The sequence below is a fragment of the Zygotorulaspora mrakii genome, chromosome 8, assembly GCF_013402915.1.
Source record: "Zygotorulaspora mrakii chromosome 8, complete sequence".
Classification (NCBI taxonomy): domain Eukaryota; kingdom Fungi; phylum Ascomycota; class Saccharomycetes; order Saccharomycetales; family Saccharomycetaceae; genus Zygotorulaspora; species Zygotorulaspora mrakii.
The window spans coordinates 53,891-80,830 of record NC_050726.1 but is presented as its reverse complement, the minus strand read 5'-3'; the positions used below and the strand labels follow the sequence as shown (position 1 = coordinate 80,830).

Genomic DNA, 26,940 nt, shown 5'->3' with positions numbered 1-26,940 from the left:
TTAATTCAGAAACATCATTAAAGGAAATACTGCATTCTGCTAAATCCACAGTGCAACATTGTTTGATACGTTTTCAAATTTTTCATGAATCAACTTTTTGAGGCGCCTGCCTGTTTAGATGAAACGACAGAGAATCCGCGCCTTGTCTGCCTGAACAACAACGAAAAGATATTCATGGCGGCTTCGTTGAGGTTTTATTTCCCTATATGGTCGGGAGCTCCATTCTTCACACTGTAGTTAGAGTTCCTTTCTTGTATTAGTGAGTGAGTGGAAACCACAGGCTTGCAGGAGTGCATGATCGCAGCACTAGCACCGATCGAAATTATCATGAACGTCTAGGAGTTGCTACTTTGTAAATGGCCTTCAGGTGAACCAATTTGTATAGAAGCTGATAGGAGCTCCGAATCTTGATGAAATGCATATATTGGCGCAATGCAGCTTGAAAACAACTGTGAATTGCGCTCTCAATCGTGCATTCAATGAAAAGTGGACTTGCCCTCATCTGTATCTTAAAGAATCTTGCGTCTTGCTTCATCTACCGCGATGTAAGTTAGACGCCAATTCGCAGCACAACAGTCTGGTGTTTAAATGGTTTGACTGCCACGGAGTACCCGTTGTGCTTTCAGAGTGTACCAAACGATCTTCAACAAATCACAAGAAGTGAAAGAACACCTGCATTTCAAATCTGTTGTCGTAAAGATTATGCACCTGAGTTTGAGACACAGTTGTGATTCTCTCCTGGCTTGAGCTACTTGTGGTGATTTCCTACAATAATTCAATTTGGGTGACTGCGTTCTAATTTGTTCTGCAATAGCGAAAAGACTACAAGACACACTTCTGCCTCTGATACAGAAGAAACTGAAACATCCGTCAATTGATCTATGAACGCGGCACCTTTGCAAACGGCCTTCCATAGTTTGACGATCTTTTGATGGTGTCTCTGTGACACATCCCGCACGTGACGGTTACTACCCGATAAAACTTTGATAATTGGACGGGATGAGATTAAATTAGGCCCTTGATCAATTCAATTACTTTCAACATAGCATACTTCCGACAGTCTAAAGGTAATGGCTGCCAATACACCAAACTCCGAGAGTACTCCAGACAAGTGCCCCGTTGACCATACTTCAAGGAAAGTGTGGTTGACACAAAGGCATGGAACGAGTAAACAAGAACAAGAAGAGAAATGCCCTGTGGATCATAACAGCAGGGAGGTTTGGCTAAAGAAGGCTCAACAGTCACAGGTTCGCGAAGATGTCGAATGCTCTTCTGATGAAGTTGCTAGTGCTCCCGTATACAAGACAAACGTTGCACTACCTGAGGAACGTGAGATCTCTTCCATTCCAAGGACGGGAGATAATTTCAATTGGATTTATCCCTCTGAGAAACAATTTTATGAGGCAATGTTGCGCAAAAATTGGGATCCGAAATCTGAGGATATGAAAACTGTGATACCGTTGCACAATTCTGTGAACGAAAGGGTGTGGAATTACATAAAAATCTGGGAACAAAATCAAGGTGGGGAAGCATGTGGAGGTATCAAGTTAACCAGTTTTAAAGGTGACTCCAAAAAGCTGACACCTCGTGCGTGGTTTAGAGCCTCGATATTGGGTCTTGAAAAGCCTTTTGATAGGCATGATTGGACCGTTGATAGATGCGGGAAAAATGTCGACTACGTGATTGATTTTTACAATGAAGATGACGACAAATTGGGACCAAGAATCTATATGGATGTTCGGCCAAAGTTGAACAGCTTTGAAGGCTTTAAACTTAGAGTTTTGAAACTTTTAGGGTTTTAAAAGATCACCCAAAAGGCTGTTGACTCTGTCGTCTATTATTCATTTATTTAAAAGAAATGGCTTGTAAATATTTTCAAATGTTACTGAATAGATTAAGTAACAATTTAAACAACTTAGATATGTACATGAAGAATGAAGGTCTGTTTAAAGACGTCCAGCAGCGCTAAAATTCTGGCCCATTTTTTGCATATTTTCTCCTACTTTAACGTTAGTTTCAAAATATTTAGCAACGCATCTATCTAGACAATTGGATTCATTTTTGTTCAAGTCTCCCTCGCTGTAATTTGAGCTTATACACTTCTTATGACAGTTGTCAACCAATTTATTAAACATATCGGTAACCAAGTCCAATTCGGCTTCTGCAGCCTGAATCTTTTGTTCTGAAGAAATTTGTGGTTGACCACCACCTAGACCTAGAAATGACATATTTTAATGGGGCTGCTTCAATGCTACTTCCTTGCTTTAACCTGCTTCCTTGCTTACCTTCTCAAGTTTTTTTCAACTTATGGAGCGATTCGGCACAAAAATTTTTAAAAATGATTACCCTGATGTTGGTTGATTTCGTATACATTAATGATCCAATGAAAATGAACTACTTAAAACTTTTATACACTTTAGACCGGCTATACTGGATCCGAATTGATGTTTACGGTGTCCTGTACGAGACCACTGTGGAGAATTTCACCCTCTGCCGTAACTAACATGTCATTCTTGTCCTCCTCTGCATTGTCATCTTCCTCCTCCTCTTCCTCCTCCTCTTCCTCATCTTCTTCCTCTTCTTCCTCTTCTTCCTCTTCTTCCTCTTCGTCATCTTCTTCATCATCCTCTTCATCCTCTTCATCCTCTTCATCTTCGTCTTCATTGTTGTTAGTATCTTTGTGGACGTCGTCATCCTCATCAGCATTATTCTCATTCACATTTTCCGTAGGCTTTCTTATTTCATTTATTTTACGTCGAAGTATTTCTACGATATCGTTCCATTCTCTCATACCGCCCATTCCTATATCACCACAAATTAACACTTTTTCCACAGGTTTCAGCACAGTAATATAGGAGGCGTCTTCTTGTAAAATCTTCAAATGTGTCTTCGTCATGGGGTTAATATACATAAATGTGTTCATCGCTGGGGCTACCAACACAGGCGTTGTTGGAGTCCAATCTCTCAGGACAGAAGTTAGCAAGTTATCACAGATACCGTTAGCGAGTTTTGCCAACGTATTCGCTGATAGCGGAGCGATCAAAAAAATATCAGCCCATTTTCTCATTTCATGATGTAAAACAGGATCACCTAATTTTTTGAATCCAAACCATGCATTTTCTTCTCTCCAAATTTTAACATGAGTAGAGATTTTGAGGCCTCTTAAAAAGTGCTCGGCTGGCTTGGTAACGAGTAGTTGAATAGAAACTTTTTCTGGTGTGTAAACTTTAAACAGTTTGTCAATTATCAATGGAACTTTTATTGTAGCGACAGATCCCGTGGCACCTATAAGGATATGAAGTTTTTTATCGTCTTCCTTTTGAAAGAATTCTGTAAATGGCACCTGAGGGCCAGTGAAAGGTTTTATTACTTCCCGTTTTGGTAGTGGAACTGCACTTGTCGATGCCGTACTATCGGGGCTCGCATTTTTAGGCTTTGGTTCGAAGTAAATGAAATCGCCAGGCATATGCACAATAGAGTTCTTTTCTTCAGATAGAGAGGGCTTTACATTTAACTGATCTGAGCTACTGTTTGGTGATGGAACTTGAGAAGATCTACCCGGTTTTGCGCTTATCGAATATCTATGATGAGGCATCTTTGCCTGGTTCGGAACCGTAAAGGAGACAGCACTGCATGAAGCTGAGCCTAAAGGGGTGTCCGTTGGTATACCGTTAGCATGCTGCAGAGTCGGTCTTTCAAATCTGTCTGTCACCACTTTAAGTCTCCTTTCGGCGGTATCAATACTATTTGCGCTTTGAGAAGAGCTTTTGTATTTATCGAATGACATGTAGTTAGGTATGGACCCGTTAGAGTCAGATAGATGCAATCGTGGCCTACTGGGCCCATTGTCAAGCTCTTCTTGGCTTTCTGTTTGGCTATTCATCTCATTTTGACCCTGAATAGACGATGATGAAAGCTCTTGCTTATTTCGTACTGTGCATCTCTCTTTGATATTATAAGTCTTGTTTAAAATAGATATTGGTTTGGATTCCCCGGATACAGTGCTGAAAGCGCTGTTCACCGGATGGAGACCTGTCTCAAATTGTGAACTTTGATCTGCACTGTTAAAAGTCCCCATATTCCGCTTCCACTGAAGTGGGATAAAATTTGAAGCAATCGAAGCTTTGCTATTGGAAATACAATAACACGAAGGTCACACTAAATGAAGATCGAACACCTCCTTTGCAAATGGAAGTTTGCAATGACTTCCTTTCATTTTCACACTTCATATGATGCTTCTCGTTCCAGCTTGACGAGGAAGCGTGGAGATAGAAAAATTGGTCACACTGGTGGCAACCAATGTAGAAACTTAAATTAAAAAGGGGGCAACACAAAGCAACGAGTACCATGTGTAATGCGATAGCTGAACATATCAGTTCTCACAATCTTAGGTTGAGTGAGAGCCCATAAAATCATGAGGTTTTTTGCACCGCATCATTTCACATGCGGTCATTTCAAGTGGTTTACTGTCTATATGAAGTATTTAGCATGGTTGCCATAAGGTGAGTCCTCCTCTGTTTTGAAATCGGTAAACACTGTGGGAATATGACTAAAGTACGACATGCTCATTTTGATAGCAAAGTCGGATTGTGGGACTGAGACATTGAATTGATTCTTCGAAGTTGGTCTATCACTATACTGCTCAGTCGTATTCTTGTTCGCAAGTTTGAACATCGATAAAAGTGAGTATTGAAAACGTTTTAGTGTACTACTTCCATAACATTCACTTGTAGCGCAATCAGGACCTAGGTGATTACCTTTCAAACTATTTTCGTGCGATGGATAGATGCTTTCATTACTCGCAAATTCTTTTGAATCCAATACGAATGCTGCTCTGGATAAGTTATAGTGTTCGCTTTTTTGATATCTCAGAAGTTCTCGTTGTTCCTTGAAAGTTAATTTTGATGGACCGACAACTCCACAGCCAGCACTGTTCTGGATGGGAATTTCTTCAAGTGAGGGCTCATCTCGATACTCGTAGTCGTTTTCATCACCATTTTCGTCAGCATCTTCAAAGCAGCTGATACCACTGATGATCCTCAATTCGCCTGATGAAACATCTTGGTCAAATGGCTCCCCAAGGATGCGTCCAGTTTTCTTTGAAGCAGGGGTTTTATTGTTTTTCCATTTTCTAATTCTGTGACCGTCTCTTTCTTTCCGAATACTCTTAAACCTTTGTCTAAGAGTTCGTTTAACGGAATCAGCTGCCCCTGCGCTGTTGTGGTCATATGTAAATCTTTTGAAAGCTCTTTGAAACGGCCATTGGGAGTAACCAGCTCCCGTGCGATTATCTTTCATCTTATACTGCCTACTTTGATTAAGCGATCATCTTCATTTTGTGTCATTCTTGAATTAGTGTCTTTTTATTTGGGTTAGAAAAACTGATCTGAGAAAACGAGTGTAACTTAAGAATTGCGAAAAGGCGAAGAACATCTGGAAGCCAGGTGTAAATAGGTAGCATTACGGATTGGGGTCATTTTCAATATGGCAAAACAATCGATGCTTGCGAAAAGTGCCCTTCCTGCTTTGGATATGTATTGTCGAAAGGCCAATACTCGTTCTTTAAGAAAACTCGCATATTCTTTGGGTGCTGGTCTGGGAACCAATAAGACATCTTTGAGAAGTAATATTATGAATCAGGCTATATCTCTAAATGAACTCAGACAGCGACAGCTTGATCAAGGAAAAATATCTGTTACATCAATCGATTTGGGCATATCGAATTTTGCTTACGCGAAATTCGAGATGACACTAGGAGAGGAACTACCCAAACTGCTTGAATGGAATAAATTTCAACTAGAGGAAGAGTTTTTGAAGTCAAAATTTAAGGAAAGAATGTCTTTGCATCCGACTGACACATCTGAAGTTGTCTACAACTTATGCGAATATTTAACAGCACGGAAGAAACTACCCGACATGTTCACTATTGAAAGACAAAGGTCAAGGTCCATGTCATCAAGGTCGATTCTAGAGCCTATTTTGAAAGTAAACATTTTGGAACAGATTCTTTTCTCGAATTTATTGAACAAATCGAGGTACTCCCAGAAGGGGGCACTGAACTACATGGTAGCATCATCAGATCCTCAGCGAATGACATCGTATTGGAACTCAGTTATGCCGCTGAAAGATAGTATCAAGAGATCATATTCGAAAGCTGAGGAAGAGGAAACCAAAACGAACGGTCTGTCTAACAGGATAAGTAAAACAACGAAAATAGTGACTGTGAAGAAAATATTAGAAGGTGCGTTGGGTATAGGTGATTATAAATATATATCTTTGTCGCCTGATTGGTCCAAGCGCTTAGAGTCCTTTATTCCTGGCAATCCGAAATTCAAATTATACGATTGTGCACCTTTGGGGCCCACTTCTGGCATGAAAAAAGACGATGATTTGGCGGATTCATTCCTACATGGCTTGGCTTGGATAGAATGGCTAAAATTTTATGGGCAGATTCGTGAAATAGTAATGAGAAAAGAGGGAAAGTATGATCAAACGGTATTAGCAGCGTTCAATGATACTATAAAAAGCAACAAACTTGACGTCAATAACCTTAATGATGCTCAGACAACTATACACCATAAGCGTATATCCAGCTAGCAGAGATACGCAGGTAATGGTCCGAGCTCTTTTAATAAAACCGGAAGTATGAGCATTACAGCATATAGACTTTTGTATATAGTGTCAACGGTTACCCGCCGTGTTTAGTTGATTCCAATAAAGAGAACATTCAATTTCGACTCTGGAGACACGCATGTTGGTCTAGGTAATAATACGTAATTGATTCAGTTTAATTCCTCCAGCATACTGTCTAGATGAATCTTAGATTCGAGCTTACCAGATTTTTAAACCTATGCTTCGTGCTTTCTTCAGCTTTTATGTTCTGGAAGGGGCTCTCACTGGCCACTAATTCACATTCCCCAATAGTGGTGGTGTTGTCAGGCTCAATGGAGCCTGCATTTCAAAGAGGCGATGTCTTGTTTTTATGGAATAGAAATCAGAGAAGCAGAGTCGGTGATGTGGTTATTTACGAAGTTGAAGGTAAATCAATTCCCATCGTCCACAGAGTAATGAGGGAACACCACAGTGAGAAGAATAATAAGCAGTTGCTTTTAACAAAAGGTGACAATAACGCAGGTAATGATATTCCCCTGTATGCAAATAAAAATATCTATTTGAATAAGCAGAGTGACATTGTAGGAACTGTAAAGGGTTACATTCCTCAGATCGGTTACATAACCATTTGGATCTCGGAAAACAAGTATGCTAAATTCGCTATGATGGGTCTTTTAGGTCTCAGCTCATTGATGAGTAATGAATGAATTTATATAAGCTAATGTATAGATTTCTTCTTCGCTCGTCTTGATGAAAGCATGATTTTTACAATTAGTAGTCTAATTCAATAGAAGGTGTCAATGGTCTTTTCTTTGAAACCTTTGGTATCGTTGTATTGACATGTGGCCCTATAGAAGAGCATTCAGCTAAGAACTCCTCGTAAAGATCTTTGAGAGAAACGTCACTGCTAGCAAGCTCCTTAAATTCCACCGTTTGTTCAAGTTGATGGTAGGCAGCTTCCCAGGTCGGTTTGCTTGCAAGGTTTCGATAAAGTCTATGGAGCATTAACTTAAACAAATGCTTTTTCTGGTCCAGAATCCTCTGCTGAACCTCAGCCTCTTGTATGAGCTTTTCTTTCCTCACTTTGAGCAATTGATCAATGACTAGGTCCATATCTATTTTATCAACTTTCTCGAAATTTGGATTTTGCTCCAGCACTTTGATTAAGCCTGACCTATTTTTTGTATCATCGTCTTGCCATTGAAATTTTTTATCTATAAGAAGTGTCTGTGCCATTGATCGGTGTGCACCGATTGTTATATTCAATTCCTCGACGTAATCTAGAAAGAAATCTAACGCGTTGGATCCGTCTGTTCCTAATAGTTGAAGAAATCTTTCATCATTCTTAAAATGCGGATATACATCATTCCAATTGGAATTGGCTCGTATACGTAGTTTTGGCTCTCTCAAAAGACCTTTGAAGTTATCACGAGCGATTCGGTCTCTTGTATAGCAGCACTCACTTAAAGCTCTCCATTTGTCATGCAGTGTTTTCTCTTCCTCCCCTAATATTTCTAAATAAACTTTTAACACATCTGCATGCGTTAGTATCTTAAAATGTTTGTTAGCCATGAATCTCTTATTTTTTTCGAAAAGGTAACTGTTCAACAATTGCTGCAACGTCAATATGGGTATATCCTCTTTATTTTTTGTACGATTCTCCGGATTCAAGAGTATATTGGAAAGGTATTCGTGTAGCTCTTTGATAGCTTGCTCCTTGAGACTCTTTATAGACTCTTCCCTTTCTTCCTTCAAGCGCTTAACGTAATCTTGAAAAGTTTTCCTTTTAACAGCTTCTTTAACCACCGAATGCTTATAAATTGGTTCATTTGCGATCCACCTTCGAACTGTAGACCATCGCGTGTAATATTTTATTTGATTTTTGCCTCTAAGCATTTGTTCAAAGGCTTCCTTAAATTTTTCCGTTTCAGTCCTCTCCTTCAGCAGCTGGTCTTCTGTTCTATTCGTCAAATATTTATCAAACACATCTTGTTTCCATAGTGGATCGTCATCGACAATCCAATATCTGGGATCCGTTGCACCCAATTCAGAGATGATTTTGCTGAACGACCAAGTAGAATCGACTTGATTTTGCTGCAGCATTTCGATGAACTCTTTTTCGGCCTCTTCTTTCGACTTTCTTTCGGGGTTCAATATCATGAGATTACTGACATCTCTCTGATCATTCTTAACTTTCACCATGGATGGGACTACCTTCACCTCCGCCTCTGATGACTTTTCTATGTAGGCAGTCTGGGGCACATCTTCTATATTCTTGGCTTCACTTTTTGAGAGATTCTCATCTGCAAATTGAGGTACATCCCACTGAGACTTCCCACTTTCAGTGTGGTAATAGTATATTGTGCCCTCAGGTGTTTTGCTAACCTTCCAGCCGTGTTTGGATAATAGTGATTCCTGCACGGTGAACAGCGCCTCCGGTTTTTCCCATTGAGACTTTCCTGTTTTTACGTTATAATAGTAAACCCTACCTTTCGCATCTCTGGCATCCTTCCACTCACCATCTGGCATTCCAAAGGTCTATTATTACCACGATGATATCCGTCGCACTATAAGATTCAAGAGTAGAATCTCATATATCATGCAATTTTTTGCTGTTTGGGTTACCCGACAAAATAGTAGAATAGTTATCATCTTGAGTATCAGAAAGGGGCCCTTTAACTGAAAATAATGCTTTTTAACAAGACGAAGCACGTCGAAAGACACCATAATAGTGAGGTTCAAGTTGCCTAAAAAATGTCGCAATCACTTCGTCCATATCTCACAGCGGTGCGCTACTCTTTGGAAGCCGCTTTGACGCTGAGCAATTTCTCCTCTTTAGAGGTTGAAAGACACAACAGGCCAGAGGTCGAAGTGCCTAACACAAGTGCTGAGCTTCTATTGCAACCAATGCATATCTCGCGTAACGAGAATGAGCAGGTTTTGATCGAATCCAGTGTAAACTCCGTCAGGGTGAGCATCAAGGTCAAACAAGCAGACGAAATCGAGCAGATTTTGGTACACAAGTTCACACGGTTCCTGGAGCAACGTGCCGAGTCGTTCTACATATTGAGGCGTACTCCAATCTCAGGCTATAGCATTTCATTTTTGATAACCAACAAGCATACAGAATCGATGAAGACAGGGAAACTTGTTGATTTTATCATCGAGTTCATGGAAGATGTCGACAAAGAGATTAGTGAGATCAAACTGTTTCTCAATGCAAGGGCTAGATTTGTTGCCGAAGCGTACCTTGGGGAGTTTGTATACTGAGCAGCAGTTGCCTACGGCCCATACATGGAGATGCTCTGGTCCTTTCATACATATCAGTTAGCTTAACTAGCTATTATCATTAATTATGTACGTAATAAATGATACTCGTACGAAATTCGTCATCGCCTTTTACTGGTTGTTGATGCAAAATGAGAGAAAAAAAGGAAATCCGATGATTGGCAATCTGAGATAGCATTGAAGTACATCCTCTGTATAATCACAGTGATAATCTTCCTTTCTCTGGAGTGTGACTATAAATTCAAGCTCTGATAAGTAGTTAGGGATGTCTTCGGGCTCAGAGATATCGCGAACAGATGGATTTTTAGGTTCAAATGACAGAAATAGAGAGCAATCCATGACTCAGACTTTCAATGGCGATAAGAAAAATGAAGCCTCCCAAAGCGAGCAACCGGGGAGGCAGGAAAGGTCTAACATTAACAACGAGGTACTGAGCTTTAATGATAACTATACGGCAATTCTGCAAAACCTGGCGAGTGATAATTCCCATTTGTTCTCAAATACTTTCAGTCAACAAGATATGGATACACCTGGCATGGCTATCTATAAGAATAACTCTGAAACGGATAATACTCGTAACTTAGAACACGGAAATTCAAATGAGAAACAAAATTTAGATGCGCTTTTGCATCACTATCAAACATTGTTGAGCAAGTCTGTCAATCCAAACAACTCAACTTTTCAGTTAAATACAAATCCGAATTCAAATACTGGAACCCCCAGTGCACATTATGGAAATCATACAAATGATAATGGTGAGACTCACAACAATAATAAAAATGGTACAAACAAATCAATCATAACGGAATCACCTTGTGACCATTGCAGGCGAAGGCAAACTAAATGCGTTATCGTTCCTAACCTTTCAAATTGTGTTCAGTGTGAAACAAAGGGTATCAAATGTACTTTTTCAGAGCAGCCGCATAGGGGCTATAAGCCAAATGATAATGGCAGTAAGCATGTTAGAACCAATGACATTAGTAATTTGGAGGCACCATACAAGAAAACTAAGCTGCAAAATAATAGTATCGGAAACGAAAACGTTGTTCAATACTATACAGAACTTTTGCAGCATTTAAATGAGTCTATGAGTCATTCTGCATCGACAAATCATTCAAGAGATTCGCCATATTGCAAACCTGCGGTTAATTCAAACACAGTCGGTACCAGGCAACCACACGATCCTCAACAACAGGTACAGCAGTTCTCGTCATCTCAATCGCATGCGCAGTATCCAAGATCATCATTTTATGTCGGTGCAACTTCAATATATGATATTAATTTGGTAAACCACATTAAGTTGGATCACATTGATCAAATACAATTGTCACCATCTGTATCACTACGAAGAGTTGCTCCAAATGTGCAGTTCATATTAAGAGATAATTTTAATCAGCAACTGTATATGAAACAGGAACAAGAGATTGATATGGTTGAAAAACTGATTTACCCTCATGGGAAGGTATTGGTTGAGATCTTCTTCAAATTAATTCATCCTCACTTCCCAATTTTGCATGAACGTGTATTCTTAGAAAAATACGCTAGATCATACCGAGAGTTAACGGCGCCGTTGTTGGCTTCCGTTTATTCACTTGCGTTGCAATGGTGGGATTTTCATCCTAAGTTGATTGGATTTCCAAAACCAGACGTTGCATCTCAGCTCAATGAAATTGCATTTAGAACATTTTTTGACATGATTGAAAGACCTAAACTAAGTATGGTTCAAACAGGCTTGCTTCTTTTACAGTGCAGAAGTGAATGCTCAAATAATTGGGTTTTAAATTCGGCTGTTGTCGCGCTTTCAGAAGAGTTAGGCTTAGGGGTTGATTGTCAAGATTGGAAGCTACCTAGGTGGGAAAGAGGGCTGCGTAGGAGGCTGGCATGGGCCGTCTGGTGTCAAGATAAGTGGGTAGCCCTACTGGAGTCTCGTCCTTCTCACCTGATATTTGGCAGAAATTGGATGGTTAGGATGCTCTCAGAGGAAGATTTTCCCAGCATTTCACCTTCAATTAGCGAAAGTCATGAAGCATCTAGGCCGAACTCTAGTATGGAAAATCCGTTAAGTAGTGGTGCCTTATTTGACATGTTTCCAGGTAATGAGGATTTTGTTGATGGTACATTAATGTTTCAACAAGTGGTATCTCTTAGTGTGATTTTGGGTGAAATCATGGACACATTTTATACAGAAGGAGGTATGCAGGTGACCTCAAAAATCGAGCAGGTATTGAAACTTGCTAAACCTTTACAATTGAAGTTACGCGAGTGGTATCATTCATTGCCTTCAAAATTGTCTATGAACAGATTTGTTCCTAGGAAATTTAACCCTAATGCAACTTTAACATTGGCGTACTTTGCTGCTGAAATCACGTTGCACAGAAAAATCATAACAACTTTGAAACAAGATACACCCAAGGAACTTGTGCAGGTTTGTCGAACTGCCGCCAAGACTAGATTGGTAGCAGCTATTGAATTTGTTCGTGACCTAAAAAATGAACATATAAACGCTTTTTGGTACACTTGCTCTACTGGAAATCTAATGTTGATCGGAACATTTGCAGCTCTGCTGTATGTTACTTCCAAAACGACAGATGAAGCAGTGGGATTTAGAGATTGTCTTCGTAACTACATTTGGATATTGAAAGTCGGGGCAAAGTCCTTTGATAAGGCTTCAAATGCCTTAAACAGAATTCATATTCTTCTCACCCAGATTCCAGGTTTGTTGACAGATGAACAACCAAGAGAGTTTATGCCAAATAGATCACAATCCCCAGCATATAATTCGCAACAATGGAAATCTTCTTCTTCTGTAGATTTGCAGCAATCACCTCCTAATCTGAGCCAATTGAGAAACCTGCCAGCTGAGCTTTTACAGACTTTGACAAACATACAAGCCCTCTCGCCGCATGCAATGGCTAATAAGAATTCGCAATCCACATCATCGCCCGGGTATAGCAACCCACAGCGGTCTGATACTAATAGACATCACTTCAGTTATAATAAGGCTGAAAAATCCAACAAAAATATTGAAAGTAGCAGCCCTAGCGTTGGGAATCTTTCTCCAGAGAATATGCACGCAGTGTCTAAAAGAGACCCAAGTACTACGTCAAACTCTGTACCAGATCGAATGGACACTACCCACAGTTCCCAAAATAGTCCCGCAATAATAGATAAAAATCCTCAAGCTCAAACTCAAGATCGCGAAACACCTTCTGTGGTTGGTAATGTCAAGGGTAAACCAATAACACCACAAAGCGTCAATGGTGCGAATGTGATGAAGGCATCTCCTCCTTTGGCTATTCATGAGAATAATCGTGAGCCCACATCAAATCAGGGTTCGACTATATCACCAGATTCTGCTCAAGATAAAGATGAATCAAATACTAGCGATAGAGAAGAGTGTCTTTCTGCTTTAGGTTCTGGCTCGCTTTCATCAAATAATTCAAAGGAATCAAAGATGGAATCCTGAAAAAAAAATTATTGAATGAAACAACGAAAAGCAGCAATGCGTCAATATTGAATTTGATATTTCATCATCATCGGGGTATATACAGGTATGTGCTAAATTCGTTATAGATACTTTAAAAAAATCATGGTATTAGGGACAATTCTTTGTCGAGAGGCGTGAGGAGACCTTATAACACATTTATAGAAATTTTGTTACTTTAGTCTCCTCTGCGGCCTTGTATAATTCACCGGGATTCTCCACAATCAAGTGAACTTCGGTAGATGGTTTGTAATCCTCAAGTTCACTCTCCCTTTCAGCTTCGCGTCTCAAAATTTGCTTATCCTCCACAATTCCTTCACTGCTAGATTTCAGTGTCGTGTGGTGGGGTTGCCCTTGTTTCCTCACGTTTTGGTCGCGTTCTATAAGGAGATTATCATCTGCCTCTTCGATTATGCTTTTCAGAAAATCGTCCAATGATTCAGGCTCTTGAGTGCCTGTCGAACGATTCAGGCTCTCCAGAATATCTTGTTTGGAGTAAGTCTGCGAATCATACGTGCCTCTTGCATCATCGGCTTCCTCTTCTAAATTGAAGTCTTTAAAATCGGAGTGTCGACTAAACAACTTATTCACGAGTTTTAATTCGCGATCCACTTCAAAGTCGATATCGCCATTCTTGGCCCTCCCGATGAGATCATTAAGTATCTCCATCTTCAAGCCATATCGCCTCTCTAACTCCGCATGCCTCTTCTGCTGATTTGATACGTGACTTAGCATAGATCCAAATATTATAACTACCAGGGCGGGCTTTAACATCGATTTGTCAAACTGTGTTCTGCCAGATTTCTTAGGTACACGCGCCGCACTTTTCACAGAGTACGACCGTTGTATGAGTTGTAATCCAACTTTTTTTAATCTTACCAGCATCATGGCAACTTAGGTCATAACAATCGACTTCTAAAACGTATAAAAACAGAAACTGTTAAAATTATCTAAGAACCATACGAGGTCTCTCTCTCTCTATCTTTTGATATTCGATTCAAAATTGTGCAGCTACGGTGCACGTATAATATTTGGGACGGGTAACACTGAGAGTATAACGCTGCACTAAGAGATTAATGATAATGGATTGGCGGTTAAATAAATGTATTTTGGGTAAACAGCTATTACACCATTAAAAATCTCTGTTAAGAAGCATTTTTCTGCAGGGAATATGAATTATTGTGGGCTGTCACAGCAAAAAAGTTCAAAATATTTTGTTGACCAATTCAAACTGAATGGATGTTAAGTTCTATTAGCATTTTTGCACAAAATGAGAGCATCTGTCCATTTAGTGCAAATGCCCTCTTTGCTCTCCGCTTCCAAATGGTAAGCTGCGTCTTTGAGAAAGATCTTACAAAACATCATGCAGCAATATTGTGGACGGTTCTGAGCATAAGAAAACCTATGGAACTAAAGATTCAAGTGACTCTAAGTTTTGTAAGGGAAGTATCAAATTAATCTACCCCCGATGCAAGAAAAACAAAAGGTTCACATATTTCGTATAGCGCCAATGTGATGAATTTCATCGCTCAAAAATAGAAGAATGGCCTGCTCTTCTCATCTGTCTTCTATAAAACTACTAACAAGCACATAAGATGCAGGAAAACCTCACGGTTGTGAAAGATTACTGAATAAAAGATTACTGAATAAAAGATCACAGTTCTGGGCGATAATATTTTAATATTATAGAGGGTGATCGTGCTCTCCTAAATCATGCCACTGCGCTAACACTCCCCCGCAATGCAAATACAACAAGAGTGAAAACTCGGGTCTCAACGAATTTCGAAATAAAAATGGTCCATAATCCTTAAAACTATTATATTAAGACTGTGTTGGTATTAATATCACTGATAATCTCGATTCTTTTGGCAACAGTGTTCTACTCTCGACGCTTTTGGGAAACTGTGATGCGCGAGATATCACCTTTCAGAAATACCCTTGGAAGTTAGATGGTGAGTACATGAGTTGATAACACAGAGAAACAGTATTCAACAGAGTGCTCTTGCGGATGCCATCTGATATATGACTTTCCCGTGCTGCTGAAGGTTTCTTTCGCGTTTTGAGAAGCCGCCGAAGTTCGAAGTGTTTTCATGTCTCATCGAACGAGTTCCAAAATTTTTCAGCTCATCGCATAAGAAGTGTTCAAAGTTAAAGGTAATTAATTAATGTTGAATAGGTAAAAAGGTTCAAACAATTCCATCCCATATCTCTAGAGTTGAAGTCATCCACTGATGGTTTCACAAGAAAGATCGGGAGGTCCCATACAGCATTTATATTCGAAGAAGAAATCCCAATATGTTGCGGAGTCTAGCATGGACGATGGTGTACTAGAGACACTATCTGGAATTTTAGCCATGTTGGAGGAAGAAGGTGATCTGAGGGACTACGCGCCACTGATTCAATTCTTCCGCAAAGGTTTTTCTGCTCAAGCAGTACAATCTTGGTCTTATTATGCGGAGGTCAACAATCATGCAAAGTTTGCGAGCTCTACTGAAATATTGACAACGACATTGAAATTTCTCGGAGCACAAAAGAACGTGTACGAGTATGGTAGTACTTTAATTGACACAATTATTACTAATCAAATAAACGTGCTGTATAGAGGCCTCAATACTATGCGAGCATCTACTACTATTTCCACAATTGTTCTCATGAAAGAAATGATTCTTTTCAGTTCAGGTAGCCATGTTGAACAGCTAATTTCCAATTTTGACTTTTCTTTGCCTAGCTTGGCTAAGATCCTGAATATTGGTAAAACTGAGAAACCAGTGACTGAGGGTGGCAGCAGAAGTTCAAAGGTGATCATGAGGCAAGAGCTGATAGATTTCTGGTTGCTACTGACGTCACTGTCCTCTCCTATCTTAAGAAAGGGTCTACTCACAGAAAATCCAAAAATAATGGGTGCTTGGTTCAGGTTTATGGATAAAGCGGATTCAGTGTCCATAATGAAGCAAACTCTTGATACACTTGTCCAAAAAGTTCTTACGGAACCTGTTTTCAAAAGACTTACTAAAACGAAGATTTTAAACGAACTTGCGTTGTCAAAGATTCATTCTTTCTATTACTCCTCTGATAGGGAGCTGGTTAAAAAAGTCAATGAATTTTTTTTACTTTACGGTAGTGATCCAAAAGCCAGTGTGGTTTTCCCTGATGATCGTGTTTGGTTTTCAGAGTCGCCTTTAAGTGGTACACGTAAGGGTGCTGTGGTCGCGATCAATCAAAAGGAGTTTCATGTATATAACAAGCTCCTGTTCAATGTTTTGAAGTTCTTCAAGCCATGGGAAGATGATATGCAGTCCATAACTGTTTGCAAAATATTGAATCATGTTCCTGAACTTGTAGCTCCATATTGCGCATTTCTTGCCTCCCATGGTTCACATGACCCTAAAATGACTTCATACTGGTTTGGTTGTACAATGACAATTGGACGAATCATTAATCTCGAAATACCCGCTTTTATGAAAGAAGTGCAAACAGACATTTCACCTTCAACAACATTAGTAATGCAAAATTTAGTGCCTTCGTCCTTGACAAAGATGGCATTGACAAAGGCGCTGCATCACGAAAAGCCATTGATCAGGCAATTGGCATGCCAGCTTATTGTCTTTTCCTTTTACAAGCTAGAAAAAGTTTTTGGCCTTTATGAAAAAAAAGGTTGGGTTGCTGCCAAAGCATCACTAAGGAATGCTTTTCATGCTGTAATTCCGGAGCCAACTACAATTGTTCAAATAATTAACCAGACTTATGCCGACAACAAGGAAAATAAAATTCTTCAATTATCTCTCACAACAATTTTGCGACTATACAGTAAGATATTCTCGAACTTTTTTTCTGTCAGTTTCCCTACTTCAAACATTTTTGCTGATATCATTGGTGGTAAAGAATTTTCAGGCATGGATTTGGCAATTCTGGATAACTTTTTGCGGTTTCAAGAATTAAACGGTACTCAGATGAAATGGTGGCAAAAAACTCCAGGAGGTCACTCTCTCTTCGTTTCACTACTTACTTTAACAATCAAAGCTAATGATGCCATAAGCGATAAAATATGTCAGGTAATAGAGAACATGTTCCGAGGTACTGTCATATTTAATGATCTATCATGCTCTCCACAAAAGGCATTAGTTCATAGTCTGCAGGCATTTATTGGCGTGGATGATTCGGATGACATGAGCAAAATTTGGAAGTTGCTGGATGAAGCTGTTGAACGTTGTATGAGAACACCATACAAGTATGTGGATTCTTCGAGAGAGCATCGATTTTTATCACCATTTACAATGGCTCTCTCAGAGCAGTGGAACTATGTCGATAAGTCCAGCTCTCTTGACGTAGTCGGAAAATGGTTCTGCATATACCTAAGGACCATGATTATATGTGGGGAATCAGAAGAAGGTACCAAGAGTGTAATTGAAAAACTATCCACGGTTCCTCGAGAATATACAGTCAGCTACCTCGCCTTTGATAAATATGAAGAAAAACTAGAAAGGCTTCGGACAAGTGACTATATGCTGGCAAACTTGTCAGCATCTTCTTTTTTTGAATATGTCACACTGAAGCCATATTCAGATCTCAAAAAGCTGTCGAGATATCCTACAAACAGATTCGATGCTGCTGCACTTCAATTCAGATTAACGGTGTTGGTAAATCAGGTGAGTATAGATTTCGACGATCACTTCAGAAATGTGATTGATGGTTTCCTGAACCGCCTGGCAAATTACAGCATGGCTGATATCTCCTTCAAGTTTATGAATATAAATCTCATTGATACGCTCTTTGAAAACATATCACATTTGCACACTGGAGAGTCTCACTTTTCTAAGAGCATTTTTGTCGCTAATGAAATGATACAAATGAACAGAGATCTCTTTGATGACTCCTCATTCAAAGCATTCGCTTACAGTTGGTTGTTAAAAAATGAAAAAGTTTTACGAAATCATGATCAATCTATAGTAGTTTTTGTTTCGTCCCTTTGCCGATGCTTACGTTCTGATCATAGTTTGTCCCTCCTAGAGCTCTATGATGGAATAAGCCCCGATGTTCTAAAGACTCTACTCAGAAATCTTCTAGAAGTAGGGGAAGAATGTGTTCCCTTCGCAGCTCTTATCAATTGTCTGAAAGATAAAGCAACAGATTCTATTGACTTGGCATCTCTACTTATCGAGAATAATAGAATCTCAGGTATGAAAGCAGTTAAGCTGCTAGAGCTAGTCTTTAGCGATCGTCATTTTATTGCTGTTATAGAACCATTTATTAGATCCCAATACTATGTTTTGGAAGACATATTACCTTACCTTACAAACGCCATGGACAATAACACTGCATTGAGAATTGCCTTGGCTATCCCTGGATCAGATAGCAGCGTGATCAACAATTTTCTAAGTACTACCGTCAAGCATTGTTTGGATTCCTTCGAGCAGCTGGATGCGGATAGTTCACAAAAGGCCTTGAAGTTATTTCATTTGAAATCAGAATTGCTACTAGACAGCGACAAAGCAGAAATTTTGGACTATATTTTTAAGAGTTACAAGGACAAGTATAGTGCCACAGTTATTGACTTTGTAATCCTTGCTGCAGATTTTGAGAGGCCTGAGGTAGCTAATTGGTTGGCTAAATTGTCGTTGTTTATAACTCGTGCCTTCACCAGCCATATAAATGTTTCTGAGCTGTTGCTAACTGTATTATCAAGAATGCAAAGTCTACTGAAGATGGTGGATATATGGGAGAAGGTACCAGGAACTATTTTATGCTCGCAACTGGAGGCAATTTTAAATGGGATGCACGTCGGAAACTCCCACGTTTTAGAGTACGTATGTCACATTCTGTTGGCTGCGAACGGTGAAGTGCCAGAATTCCCAAAGCTTCTGCAATGTTTCATAACGAATGAACAAAATATACTTAATGTCAAAGGAGACTCTTATTCTCAATTTCTATCTTCTGCCATAATTTTCATTCTTTTCAGCCAGGATCCATCAAAGTGCTGTACCGCTGCTACTCAAAGGAAATTTCTGGAATTTTATTCAGGCACTCCGGCTAGCCATGACCGCATTCTCTTTAAAGTTCTCGAGATATTGGAATCAGTCAGCTCTTCATCTTGGACGAATGAAGTATACATGTGGGATTTGCTAGAAAATGAAAATGAAGATGGCGTTGAATTCGTTGACTTGATAAGTTCAAAGAAAGAGGGCTTAATAGTAACATTGAGATCTGAAGCTATTGAGAACACAACCAAAAACTACATACTAGACAAACCCAAGCTTCCACCTCTAGAACCTTCCAACAGTGAAAAGTCCTGGGAAAATTTACAGCGGTATTTCATCAATAATGAGCGAGCTCTATCAGGCCATAATACACTTATTTATGATCCCATGTTTCTTTTACTTGCTAGTATTCATAATGAGGAATTATTAAAGAAATCGGTAGCCGAGGATGGATCGGCAAAATATGTTTTTAACGTAAAGGGCTTTTTAGATTGCGGAATGCTTCAGTTGGCTATCTGTGCATTATCTGACGAGCCTACGGTTCACGAAGTTGCACTAAACATTATAATGGGGCTTTTAAACTCTCTGGAAGAAAAGGATCAACTGAAAGATAATAGTATTTTCAAAGTTCTTTTGAAAAGGATAGTTTTTACACTGAACAATAAATCTGATGAAGAAATCAATAAGGACCACCAAATTGCGCCTTGTATTTGGCTTTCTATTTCAAATCTATGCTATCAACTACTAAACCCGGCTTCAAATCTATTTGAAAAGTCATATAGGTGGGTGTTTAGTTCTCCTTTTATTCGATACAACGATATCCCGTTACTTCAAGAGCTAATGCTCATAACAAATCCTCAAAACACTGAGTTAGAGCATTATTATAGGCAGTTGGGATGGGTCTTAGATACTTTAAATCTGGGAATCAAGACGAATGATGATGTAGATTTACTCAAAAGGAAAGGTGTACTAGAATGGCTGTCCAATTTGATGAACATACCCTACTTGAACGCTAGATTGTCCTCTTTCATACACTCTATTTTTTACTTAGTTCAAAGAATAGAAAACGGAGGCTCAACTTTGATTACTAGAACAGCCTCTATTTCAAATCTTGAGCTTCACCATGTCTCTTTAAAAAATAAACTACAATCTTTGTTGAATGAACTGTCTGAGAATGAACAAGATAATAAGCATATGAAACGGGCACTTATTTCAAAAGCGTCACGATTGAATGTGGAGGAACTATTGGAAGGGCATGCGATTTTAGTGAACTCTCAGAAAAGATTGAAGGACTGGGTCGATAGCGATTTCTGTAATATTCAAAAGAGATTGAGGCAATAAGGCCCTCGGATTTTTCTCGGGAAGAGTATTTAGTCCAAGTATTTGCGTATTATATATTGATATATTATTACTTTATAAAATAAATGTTTTAAATACAACGAGGCTCAGAGGTGAGTCACAATCCATCTCCGAAGTTTAATTCACTATTCGCGGCTGCAGTTGGATCCATTGTAGCACCTAGCCATCTTGCCTGGTCAGAAATTTCTTTCCATAGCTTCACATCATTTTGACCTACTTTTTCAGCTTTATCAAGTAGCTTCTCTAAATCGCTGTTATCAACCATGATGAACGGATCCAATTGATGATTATTTTCTTCCATAATTTTTGTCTCATTTCTAGTAGGATCAGCCGGAAGCGACTCCGTTAATGTCGCATTAATAATATCCGATAATGAAGATGTATCCATCATGGTATGAGAGACAATGTTCACGTTCTTGTAATTGTGAACATCATATTGTGCATCTGGTTTAAGAAAGTCTCTATGCTTGATGATGAGATCTTTCATTATACCATGAAAATCAAGGTTAGCCATTAGCGTCAAGAGCTGGGTTCTTCGTAGGCCAGCCGGATTGTTTCCTAGATTTCTCATTTTCGTAAATATATTCAAGGCGTGGTCCAAATGTTCGTACGTTTGGTCGTGAATTCCAAATGCCGCGTTGAATAAGACAAGGGTAGAGGCCGAAGTAAACAGATATTCCCTGTCCATGTATCCAAAAAGTGCAACCATGTTTTGATCCATCAAAGACCAGAGAGATCGGATAGTATTCACAGATGCTTGAAGTGAGCAATTCAACAGTGCGGAGATAGTTGTTGAATAGTCTTGCAAATCCACATATGTGTTACTTTTTTGAAACTTTTTGAGAAGAACGGAAGCGAAATGGAATAATAATGGTCTTATAGCTAGGTTCATCCCTTGAAAATACTCTGTGAACATATTGGTACACAAGCGAGATATTTTAAGATCTTTTACGGAAAAATCGACGCTTAAAAAGCTAGAAAGACTGGCCCTCCATTGCAACAGTTGCTTCACGCTCATTTTTAAAGTTTCCAAAATGTTGGAAGTCGGTTGCCTTTGGTACAATCTGTTTAAGATTTGAGAATTTATCTGTACAATCTTGACACAGTTCTTAATATATTCGGCCTCTGGGAAAATGTACGGCTCGCAACCTGGTGGAGGATTTGACATGTCGAAATCGTCTGGTAGTTCGGTAGATATCGTGTTATCCGTGAAACTTAAAGGAAGTCCAGCTTTACTACTGAGCATTCTTTCGAACATATAAACAGTCCACCATAAACGACAGCGATGTTCTAGCTCAAACCGATGTAAGGAATCTCTTTGTGCATCCACGTGCATTCCAAGAATCAAACAAGCACGCAGAGCTTGACCAAAATAGAAGTAAGATGCGACGGTACAATCGGCCACCTGTAAATAAAACGCATATAATAGGATGGTTTCAATTCCACCTTCTTTTGTGACATTTTCGATTCTACCGCTTGAGAAAAGGCAACTAAAAATTTGTGATGCATCCTCGAAAAATCCGGACCCCGGTAGTTTGGCTGTTTCTTTGAATGATACCTTACTGCCATTAACATTATTGTACGTTCCTAGGTACATCTCTCCAATCGCAAATATTAATAAAACTTTGCAAAACCAAATGGTTTGCAAAGTATGATCGTTGTACAACGTCTTGTCTTCATAAGCAATTTTCAAACCGTGTTTTACCATTCCTTCGTTAAAAAAATAGAAGCAACCATCATTGTAAGTGATGAATGTATCCACAAGAAAAACCGCGTATGAATATGATGGTAGTGTAAAATTAACAGAAATATCGTCATTATCCTCATTCTTTGCAAGCACGATCTTGTAAGCATTCCCTTCCTCTTGTAAAACTTGATTTATAGGAGCAATAAACGATCCGTTAGAATGTGAATCATCTAACTTCAGAACATCCTTATTTGATGTATCATCAGCATTGCTTGTCTCATCTCTCTCATTTACGTTCTTCTTTTTCGATGTGTATTTCGATAATAGTGATTGAATTTCTAACCCGAATAAAGTCATGGATGAAGACCCAACAAAGTAACGCTGACCGGTACGTGATTCAACCAGTCTACCACTACGTACAAAACTGGGCACGGTTTCGTCTTCATTTGAGGAACTACCAAAGCCATTATACCCCGTACCATTATCAACCGTGTTATTTCCAAATTCCACCGTCCTAGCGTCATCCATATCATTGTGAGCATTCTTTGAGCTACTATTCAAGATGGAAGCACTAACCTTTGATTCGCTATTCTTATCTGAAACCCCAGTGTCCGCCTCCAAACTGGTAACTGCCGCTTGTAATTTAACGTTTTCTCTCTTCATTTCCGCCAGACTCTCCTGCAGCCTTTGCAGATACTTCATCGACACAATCAGTTTCTTATTGGCCTCTATGTATTCACAGGCGATACCAGCAGCTGCACAGCGGCTGCAGGGATTCCCCCCAGGGCATTTCACATGGCGTCTACGGCATCTCACGCACGCCATAGAGGACCTTTTCTGCCGCTTCGGCATAGAATCCCCAGTGCTCTCGTCGAATTCCTCGTATTCAGCGCTATCCTTCGACTCCGCAAGCCTCCCACCGGGATTAAACGGCAGAACCTCATCAGCACCGTCCTGCGTGGACGTCGTGCCGTGGCTACAGCTGCCCGTGCCACCAGCGCTGCCGCTGTCAGAACTGCCTCCACGATATGAAGCGTCCAAGTCCACACGTTCATTACTCTGGACCGCCTTCACCATGAGCTACTGACCCTGACCTTCCCTCGTTTTCGTTCGAATAAACTGCAAATGGCCCCACCTTACCCCAGTTAGACCCAACGGAAAGACCTTCTCTGCGAAAAAGTGCTTGACAATCCGATTACTGTCCTGTTGAAACACTCTTGCAATTACTGCTGACCTCCACAATCCTCAATAACCCTAAGGTAGCATTTTTGTTGCCTACTTCTATTACTCATTCCTGAACTAATATGAGCGAGACCTTAAACCAAAATGAGATTTACGCGATAAAGAGTTGCAAATCGGGTAAAAATAAAATAAAATGGAATTTTGACAAAAAAGTGAAAAAAAACAAAAAATCGGCGATCGATTACCGACCTTTTTTGTTACCCTGTCGACTTCTTGAATACTGTGATATGATTGGACGATTGGGCAGCACCCATTAACCACATAATTAGGTTTTTTGTCACTCTCGTGAGAAGTGGTTTGTAGATAGAAGTTATGGAAGTCGACTGAAGGAGGTGGTAACGCAAGATGAGTGAAAAGAAGGCAAGGTATCGATTGATAACAGAGAGTAACTGGGATCTTTAAGGGAGTTAGTTACCATACTTGTGTCGAGCCTTTAGTTTGTAAAAAATGTCTTTGTCCAACGCCGCTGCTAGCAAATTGAACTGGGCCAAGGTAATTGCAACCTTGAAGCTTACGGGTAAGACGTCCGCGCAGCTGTCTGCATTCAAGAAGAGAAACGACGAAGCTAGAAGACAACTGTACGAGCTGGAATCTCAAGAAACAAGCGTCGATTTCGAGCATTTCCGCTCTGCTTTGAAGAATAGGGCAGTAGTGGACCAGATTGAGCAGTCGTTCAAGTCATACAAACCAGTCTCGCTAGATGCATCGAAGCAGCTTTCCGTTATCAAAGCGTTCGAAACACAAGCTTTCTCGAATGCAAAGGAAACTGAACAGTTGGTCGCCAGTGAGTTAAAGGCCCTACAGGAGACTTTGAAGAACATCGAGTCAGCAAGGCCATTTGACGAATTGACTGTGGACGAATTGGCAAAGGCCAAGCCAGAAATTGATGCCAAGGTTGAAGAAATGGTGAAGAGGGGAAAATGGGACGTACCTGGCTACAAGGAGAAGTTCGGTGATTTGACTGTTATGTAAGGGGGTGGAAGGTGTTCTCAGACGATCTATCTCTCAAGGATGCCCCTTTCATCCATCTATAAAACATATATAAAGTGCTTATAATACATTCTTGTTGCAAAATTTAGCCTGTGCCTTTTCGTTTCTCCGCATAAATTCAATTTGCTTGTTCTTCTACAGCTTTGTTAAAGTGGTTTGGATATTTCTCGTGAGTCAGCTCTGCGAACAACTTGGGTATATAGCGAGGTCAACTCAGAAGTTAAAAGATGAATAAGATTCTGGCTGACACATTTCTGAGCAGTCTCCGTCATGAAAAAACACAAGATGTGGAAGCAACCAGCAAGCTTCTCGATGCCTTACCGCTGCCCAAACTGGTTGAAGCAGGGTATGCAATAACTAACTTGAAATTGGAAAATCTGAGAACTGGATTGGCCGGTAAAATATACGCGGAACTGGGTCCAGATCATGCAGTAGGTACAGAAATCAGTCAGAGTGACATTAAGAGTGGTGACCTAGTCTTTGTAAGGCCAAACGGTGCATCGAATAAATCATCAGCCAAACGAAATAGCAAAAGGAGCAATGGAAATAAGAAAATTGAGAATAATGATCGAGATGATGTTCAAATTACAGGGGTCGTCTTTAAAATAACTGATAAGCAGATATCTATAGCCATTGAGGAAAGTCAAGAAGATGCAGCATCTAAACTGTATTTATTTCACAGGTTATACATCTTAAAGACTACAAACACAATTACTTATCAGCGAATGGAATCTACTATGCGTCGACTGGCGGAATTTGAGTCGATTCCTAATAATCCAATTATGCAGTATTTATTGAATGATAGACCCTTCAATCCCCAGCCGCCAGCAGCAGATGTCGCTTTTCACAACGGATCATTGAATGGCCCCCAACGTGATGCCGTCCGTTTTTCATTGAGCAATGACATCAGCATTATACATGGGCCTCCTGGCACTGGTAAAACATTCACTTTGGTCGAACTGATTCAACAGCTTTGCGGTAAGGGGCAACGTGTTCTTGTTTGTGGACCATCCAATATGGCAGTTGACACCATACTTGGGAGACTTGCCAAAATTTTGCCAGGCAATATGCTCTTGCGAATTGGACATCCAGCACGCCTCCTCAGTTCAAATTTAGCGCATTCTTTGGACATATTGAGCAAAAGCGGTTCCAGAGGCTCTATAGTCAAAGAGATAATTAGTGAAATTGATAGTAAAATCGCAAATATAAGGAAAATGAAGTCATACAAAGATCGAAAACAAGGATGGCAAGAGGTAAAAGATCTCAGAAAGGAACTTAGACAGAGAGAAAGAAAGGCCGTCACCGATCTGATATTGGAAGCCAGGGTGATTGTCGCGACATTGCACGGATCGAGTAGCAGAGAGCTATGTTCGTTATACAACCAAATTCCGAAATTATTTGATGTCCTTATCATCGATGAAGTTTCACAAAGTCTCGAACCTCAATGTTGGATACCGCTAATCTCTCATTATAAATCTGATTTTACCAAGCTGGTGCTTGCAGGAGATAATAAACAGTTGCCTCCAACAATAAAAACCGAGGATGACAAAAAGGTCAAGTCAGTCCTAAACAAAACGCTCTTTGACAGATTGGTAGACTTATATGGAGACAGTTTCAAATGTCTGTTAACTCTGCAGTATAGAATGAACCAGCAGATTATGACCTTTCCTTCCCAAGCCATGTATGATGGAGAACTATTAGCAGATATATCCGTTGCGGGAAAGACATTGTCCGATTTGAGGGGAATATCCTTCTACTCAGATAAGGACGGTGAAGCGCCCTTGATATGGTACGATACCCAAGGTGACGATTTCCCCGAAAGCGCAGGTGAAGATGATGCTCTAATATCTTCAAAATATAACGAAAATGAGGCATATCTTGTAAAATATCACGTAGATAAATTGATTGATTGTGAAGTTTCGCCAGAACAAATCGGCGTAATTGCTCCTTACAGTGCACAGGTGTCTCTTTTGAGAAAAATCATCAATGAAGAGATATCAGGCATTGAAATCTCAACTGTTGATGGATTCCAAGGCAGAGAAAAAGAGGTGATTATTCTTTCTCTTGTGAGAAGTAACGATAAATTTGAAGTCGGGTTTCTAAAGGAGAAGAGAAGGCTAAATGTAGCAATGACAAGGCCTAAGAAACAACTATGTGTTATCGGAAATATTGAAACGTTGCAAAGAAGTAAAGATCCCTTTTTGGTTAAATGGTCCAGATGGTGCGAAGATAACGCTGATATCAGATATCCTGATATAAGTGACATTCTATAAAATACAAATTTTCTTATAGAGATGCAAATG

The 26,940-nt window shown here is 39.8% G+C and overlaps 14 protein-coding genes across 14 annotated transcripts; 8 read left to right on the top strand and 6 right to left on the bottom strand.

The window, feature by feature from the left end:
- Positions 1-1,070: 1,070 nt before the first annotated feature.
- Positions 1,071-1,802, top strand: CYT2 (cytochrome c1 heme lyase CYT2; the record flags this gene model as incomplete). Its single annotated transcript, XM_037290548.1, has 1 exon — positions 1,071-1,802. One exon carries the CDS (start codon positions 1,071-1,073, stop codon positions 1,800-1,802), a length of 732 nt encoding a protein of 243 aa, XP_037146443.1.
- Positions 1,803-1,946: 144 nt separating this feature from the next.
- On the bottom strand, positions 1,947-2,228 carry TIM10 (protein transporter TIM10; the record flags this gene model as incomplete). Its single annotated transcript, XM_037290547.1, has 1 exon — positions 1,947-2,228. The coding sequence occupies one exon, from the start codon at positions 2,226-2,228 to the stop codon at positions 1,947-1,949; it is 282 nt and encodes a 93-aa protein (XP_037146442.1).
- A 197-nt stretch (positions 2,229-2,425) lies between these two features.
- Positions 2,426-4,078, bottom strand: CAB3 (phosphopantothenoylcysteine decarboxylase complex subunit CAB3; the record flags this gene model as incomplete). Its single annotated transcript, XM_037290546.1, has 1 exon — positions 2,426-4,078. The coding sequence occupies one exon, from the start codon at positions 4,076-4,078 to the stop codon at positions 2,426-2,428; it is 1,653 nt and encodes a 550-aa protein (XP_037146441.1).
- A 392-nt stretch (positions 4,079-4,470) lies between these two features.
- HG535_0H00400 (uncharacterized protein) lies at positions 4,471-5,298 on the bottom strand (the record flags this gene model as incomplete). Its single annotated transcript, XM_037290545.1, has 1 exon — positions 4,471-5,298. The coding sequence occupies one exon, from the start codon at positions 5,296-5,298 to the stop codon at positions 4,471-4,473; it is 828 nt and encodes a 275-aa protein (XP_037146440.1).
- A 186-nt stretch (positions 5,299-5,484) lies between these two features.
- CCE1 (cruciform cutting endonuclease) lies at positions 5,485-6,597 on the top strand (the record flags this gene model as incomplete). The annotated part of the gene is made up of 1 exon (XM_037290544.1): positions 5,485-6,597. One exon carries the CDS (start codon positions 5,485-5,487, stop codon positions 6,595-6,597), a length of 1,113 nt encoding a protein of 370 aa, XP_037146439.1.
- A 215-nt stretch (positions 6,598-6,812) lies between these two features.
- Positions 6,813-7,319, top strand: SEC11 (signal peptidase complex catalytic subunit SEC11; the record flags this gene model as incomplete). Its single annotated transcript, XM_037290543.1, has 1 exon — positions 6,813-7,319. One exon carries the CDS (start codon positions 6,813-6,815, stop codon positions 7,317-7,319), a length of 507 nt encoding a protein of 168 aa, XP_037146438.1.
- Positions 7,320-7,383: 64 nt separating this feature from the next.
- On the bottom strand, positions 7,384-9,141 carry PRP40 (snoRNA-splicing protein PRP40; the record flags this gene model as incomplete). Its single annotated transcript, XM_037290542.1, has 1 exon — positions 7,384-9,141. One exon carries the CDS (start codon positions 9,139-9,141, stop codon positions 7,384-7,386), a length of 1,758 nt encoding a protein of 585 aa, XP_037146437.1.
- Positions 9,142-9,366: 225 nt separating this feature from the next.
- On the top strand, positions 9,367-9,882 carry ARC19 (Arc19p; the record flags this gene model as incomplete). Its single annotated transcript, XM_037290541.1, has 1 exon — positions 9,367-9,882. One exon carries the CDS (start codon positions 9,367-9,369, stop codon positions 9,880-9,882), a length of 516 nt encoding a protein of 171 aa, XP_037146436.1.
- A 283-nt stretch (positions 9,883-10,165) lies between these two features.
- On the top strand, positions 10,166-13,366 carry DAL81 (Dal81p; the record flags this gene model as incomplete). The annotated part of the gene is made up of 1 exon (XM_037290540.1): positions 10,166-13,366. The coding sequence occupies one exon, from the start codon at positions 10,166-10,168 to the stop codon at positions 13,364-13,366; it is 3,201 nt and encodes a 1,066-aa protein (XP_037146435.1).
- A 177-nt stretch (positions 13,367-13,543) lies between these two features.
- INA22 (Ina22p) lies at positions 13,544-14,272 on the bottom strand (the record flags this gene model as incomplete). The annotated part of the gene is made up of 1 exon (XM_037290539.1): positions 13,544-14,272. The coding sequence occupies one exon, from the start codon at positions 14,270-14,272 to the stop codon at positions 13,544-13,546; it is 729 nt and encodes a 242-aa protein (XP_037146434.1).
- A 1,343-nt stretch (positions 14,273-15,615) lies between these two features.
- Positions 15,616-20,700, top strand: URB1 (Urb1p; the record flags this gene model as incomplete). The annotated part of the gene is made up of 1 exon (XM_037290538.1): positions 15,616-20,700. One exon carries the CDS (start codon positions 15,616-15,618, stop codon positions 20,698-20,700), a length of 5,085 nt encoding a protein of 1,694 aa, XP_037146433.1.
- Positions 20,701-20,815: 115 nt separating this feature from the next.
- On the bottom strand, positions 20,816-23,482 carry PUT3 (Put3p; the record flags this gene model as incomplete). Its single annotated transcript, XM_037290537.1, has 1 exon — positions 20,816-23,482. The coding sequence occupies one exon, from the start codon at positions 23,480-23,482 to the stop codon at positions 20,816-20,818; it is 2,667 nt and encodes an 888-aa protein (XP_037146432.1).
- A 612-nt stretch (positions 23,483-24,094) lies between these two features.
- Positions 24,095-24,619, top strand: ATP7 (F1F0 ATP synthase subunit d; the record flags this gene model as incomplete). The annotated part of the gene is made up of 1 exon (XM_037290536.1): positions 24,095-24,619. One exon carries the CDS (start codon positions 24,095-24,097, stop codon positions 24,617-24,619), a length of 525 nt encoding a protein of 174 aa, XP_037146431.1.
- Positions 24,620-24,864: 245 nt separating this feature from the next.
- Positions 24,865-26,910, top strand: HCS1 (ATP-dependent 5'-3' DNA helicase HCS1; the record flags this gene model as incomplete). The annotated part of the gene is made up of 1 exon (XM_037290535.1): positions 24,865-26,910. The coding sequence occupies one exon, from the start codon at positions 24,865-24,867 to the stop codon at positions 26,908-26,910; it is 2,046 nt and encodes a 681-aa protein (XP_037146430.1).
- Positions 26,911-26,940: the final 30 nt, after the last annotated feature.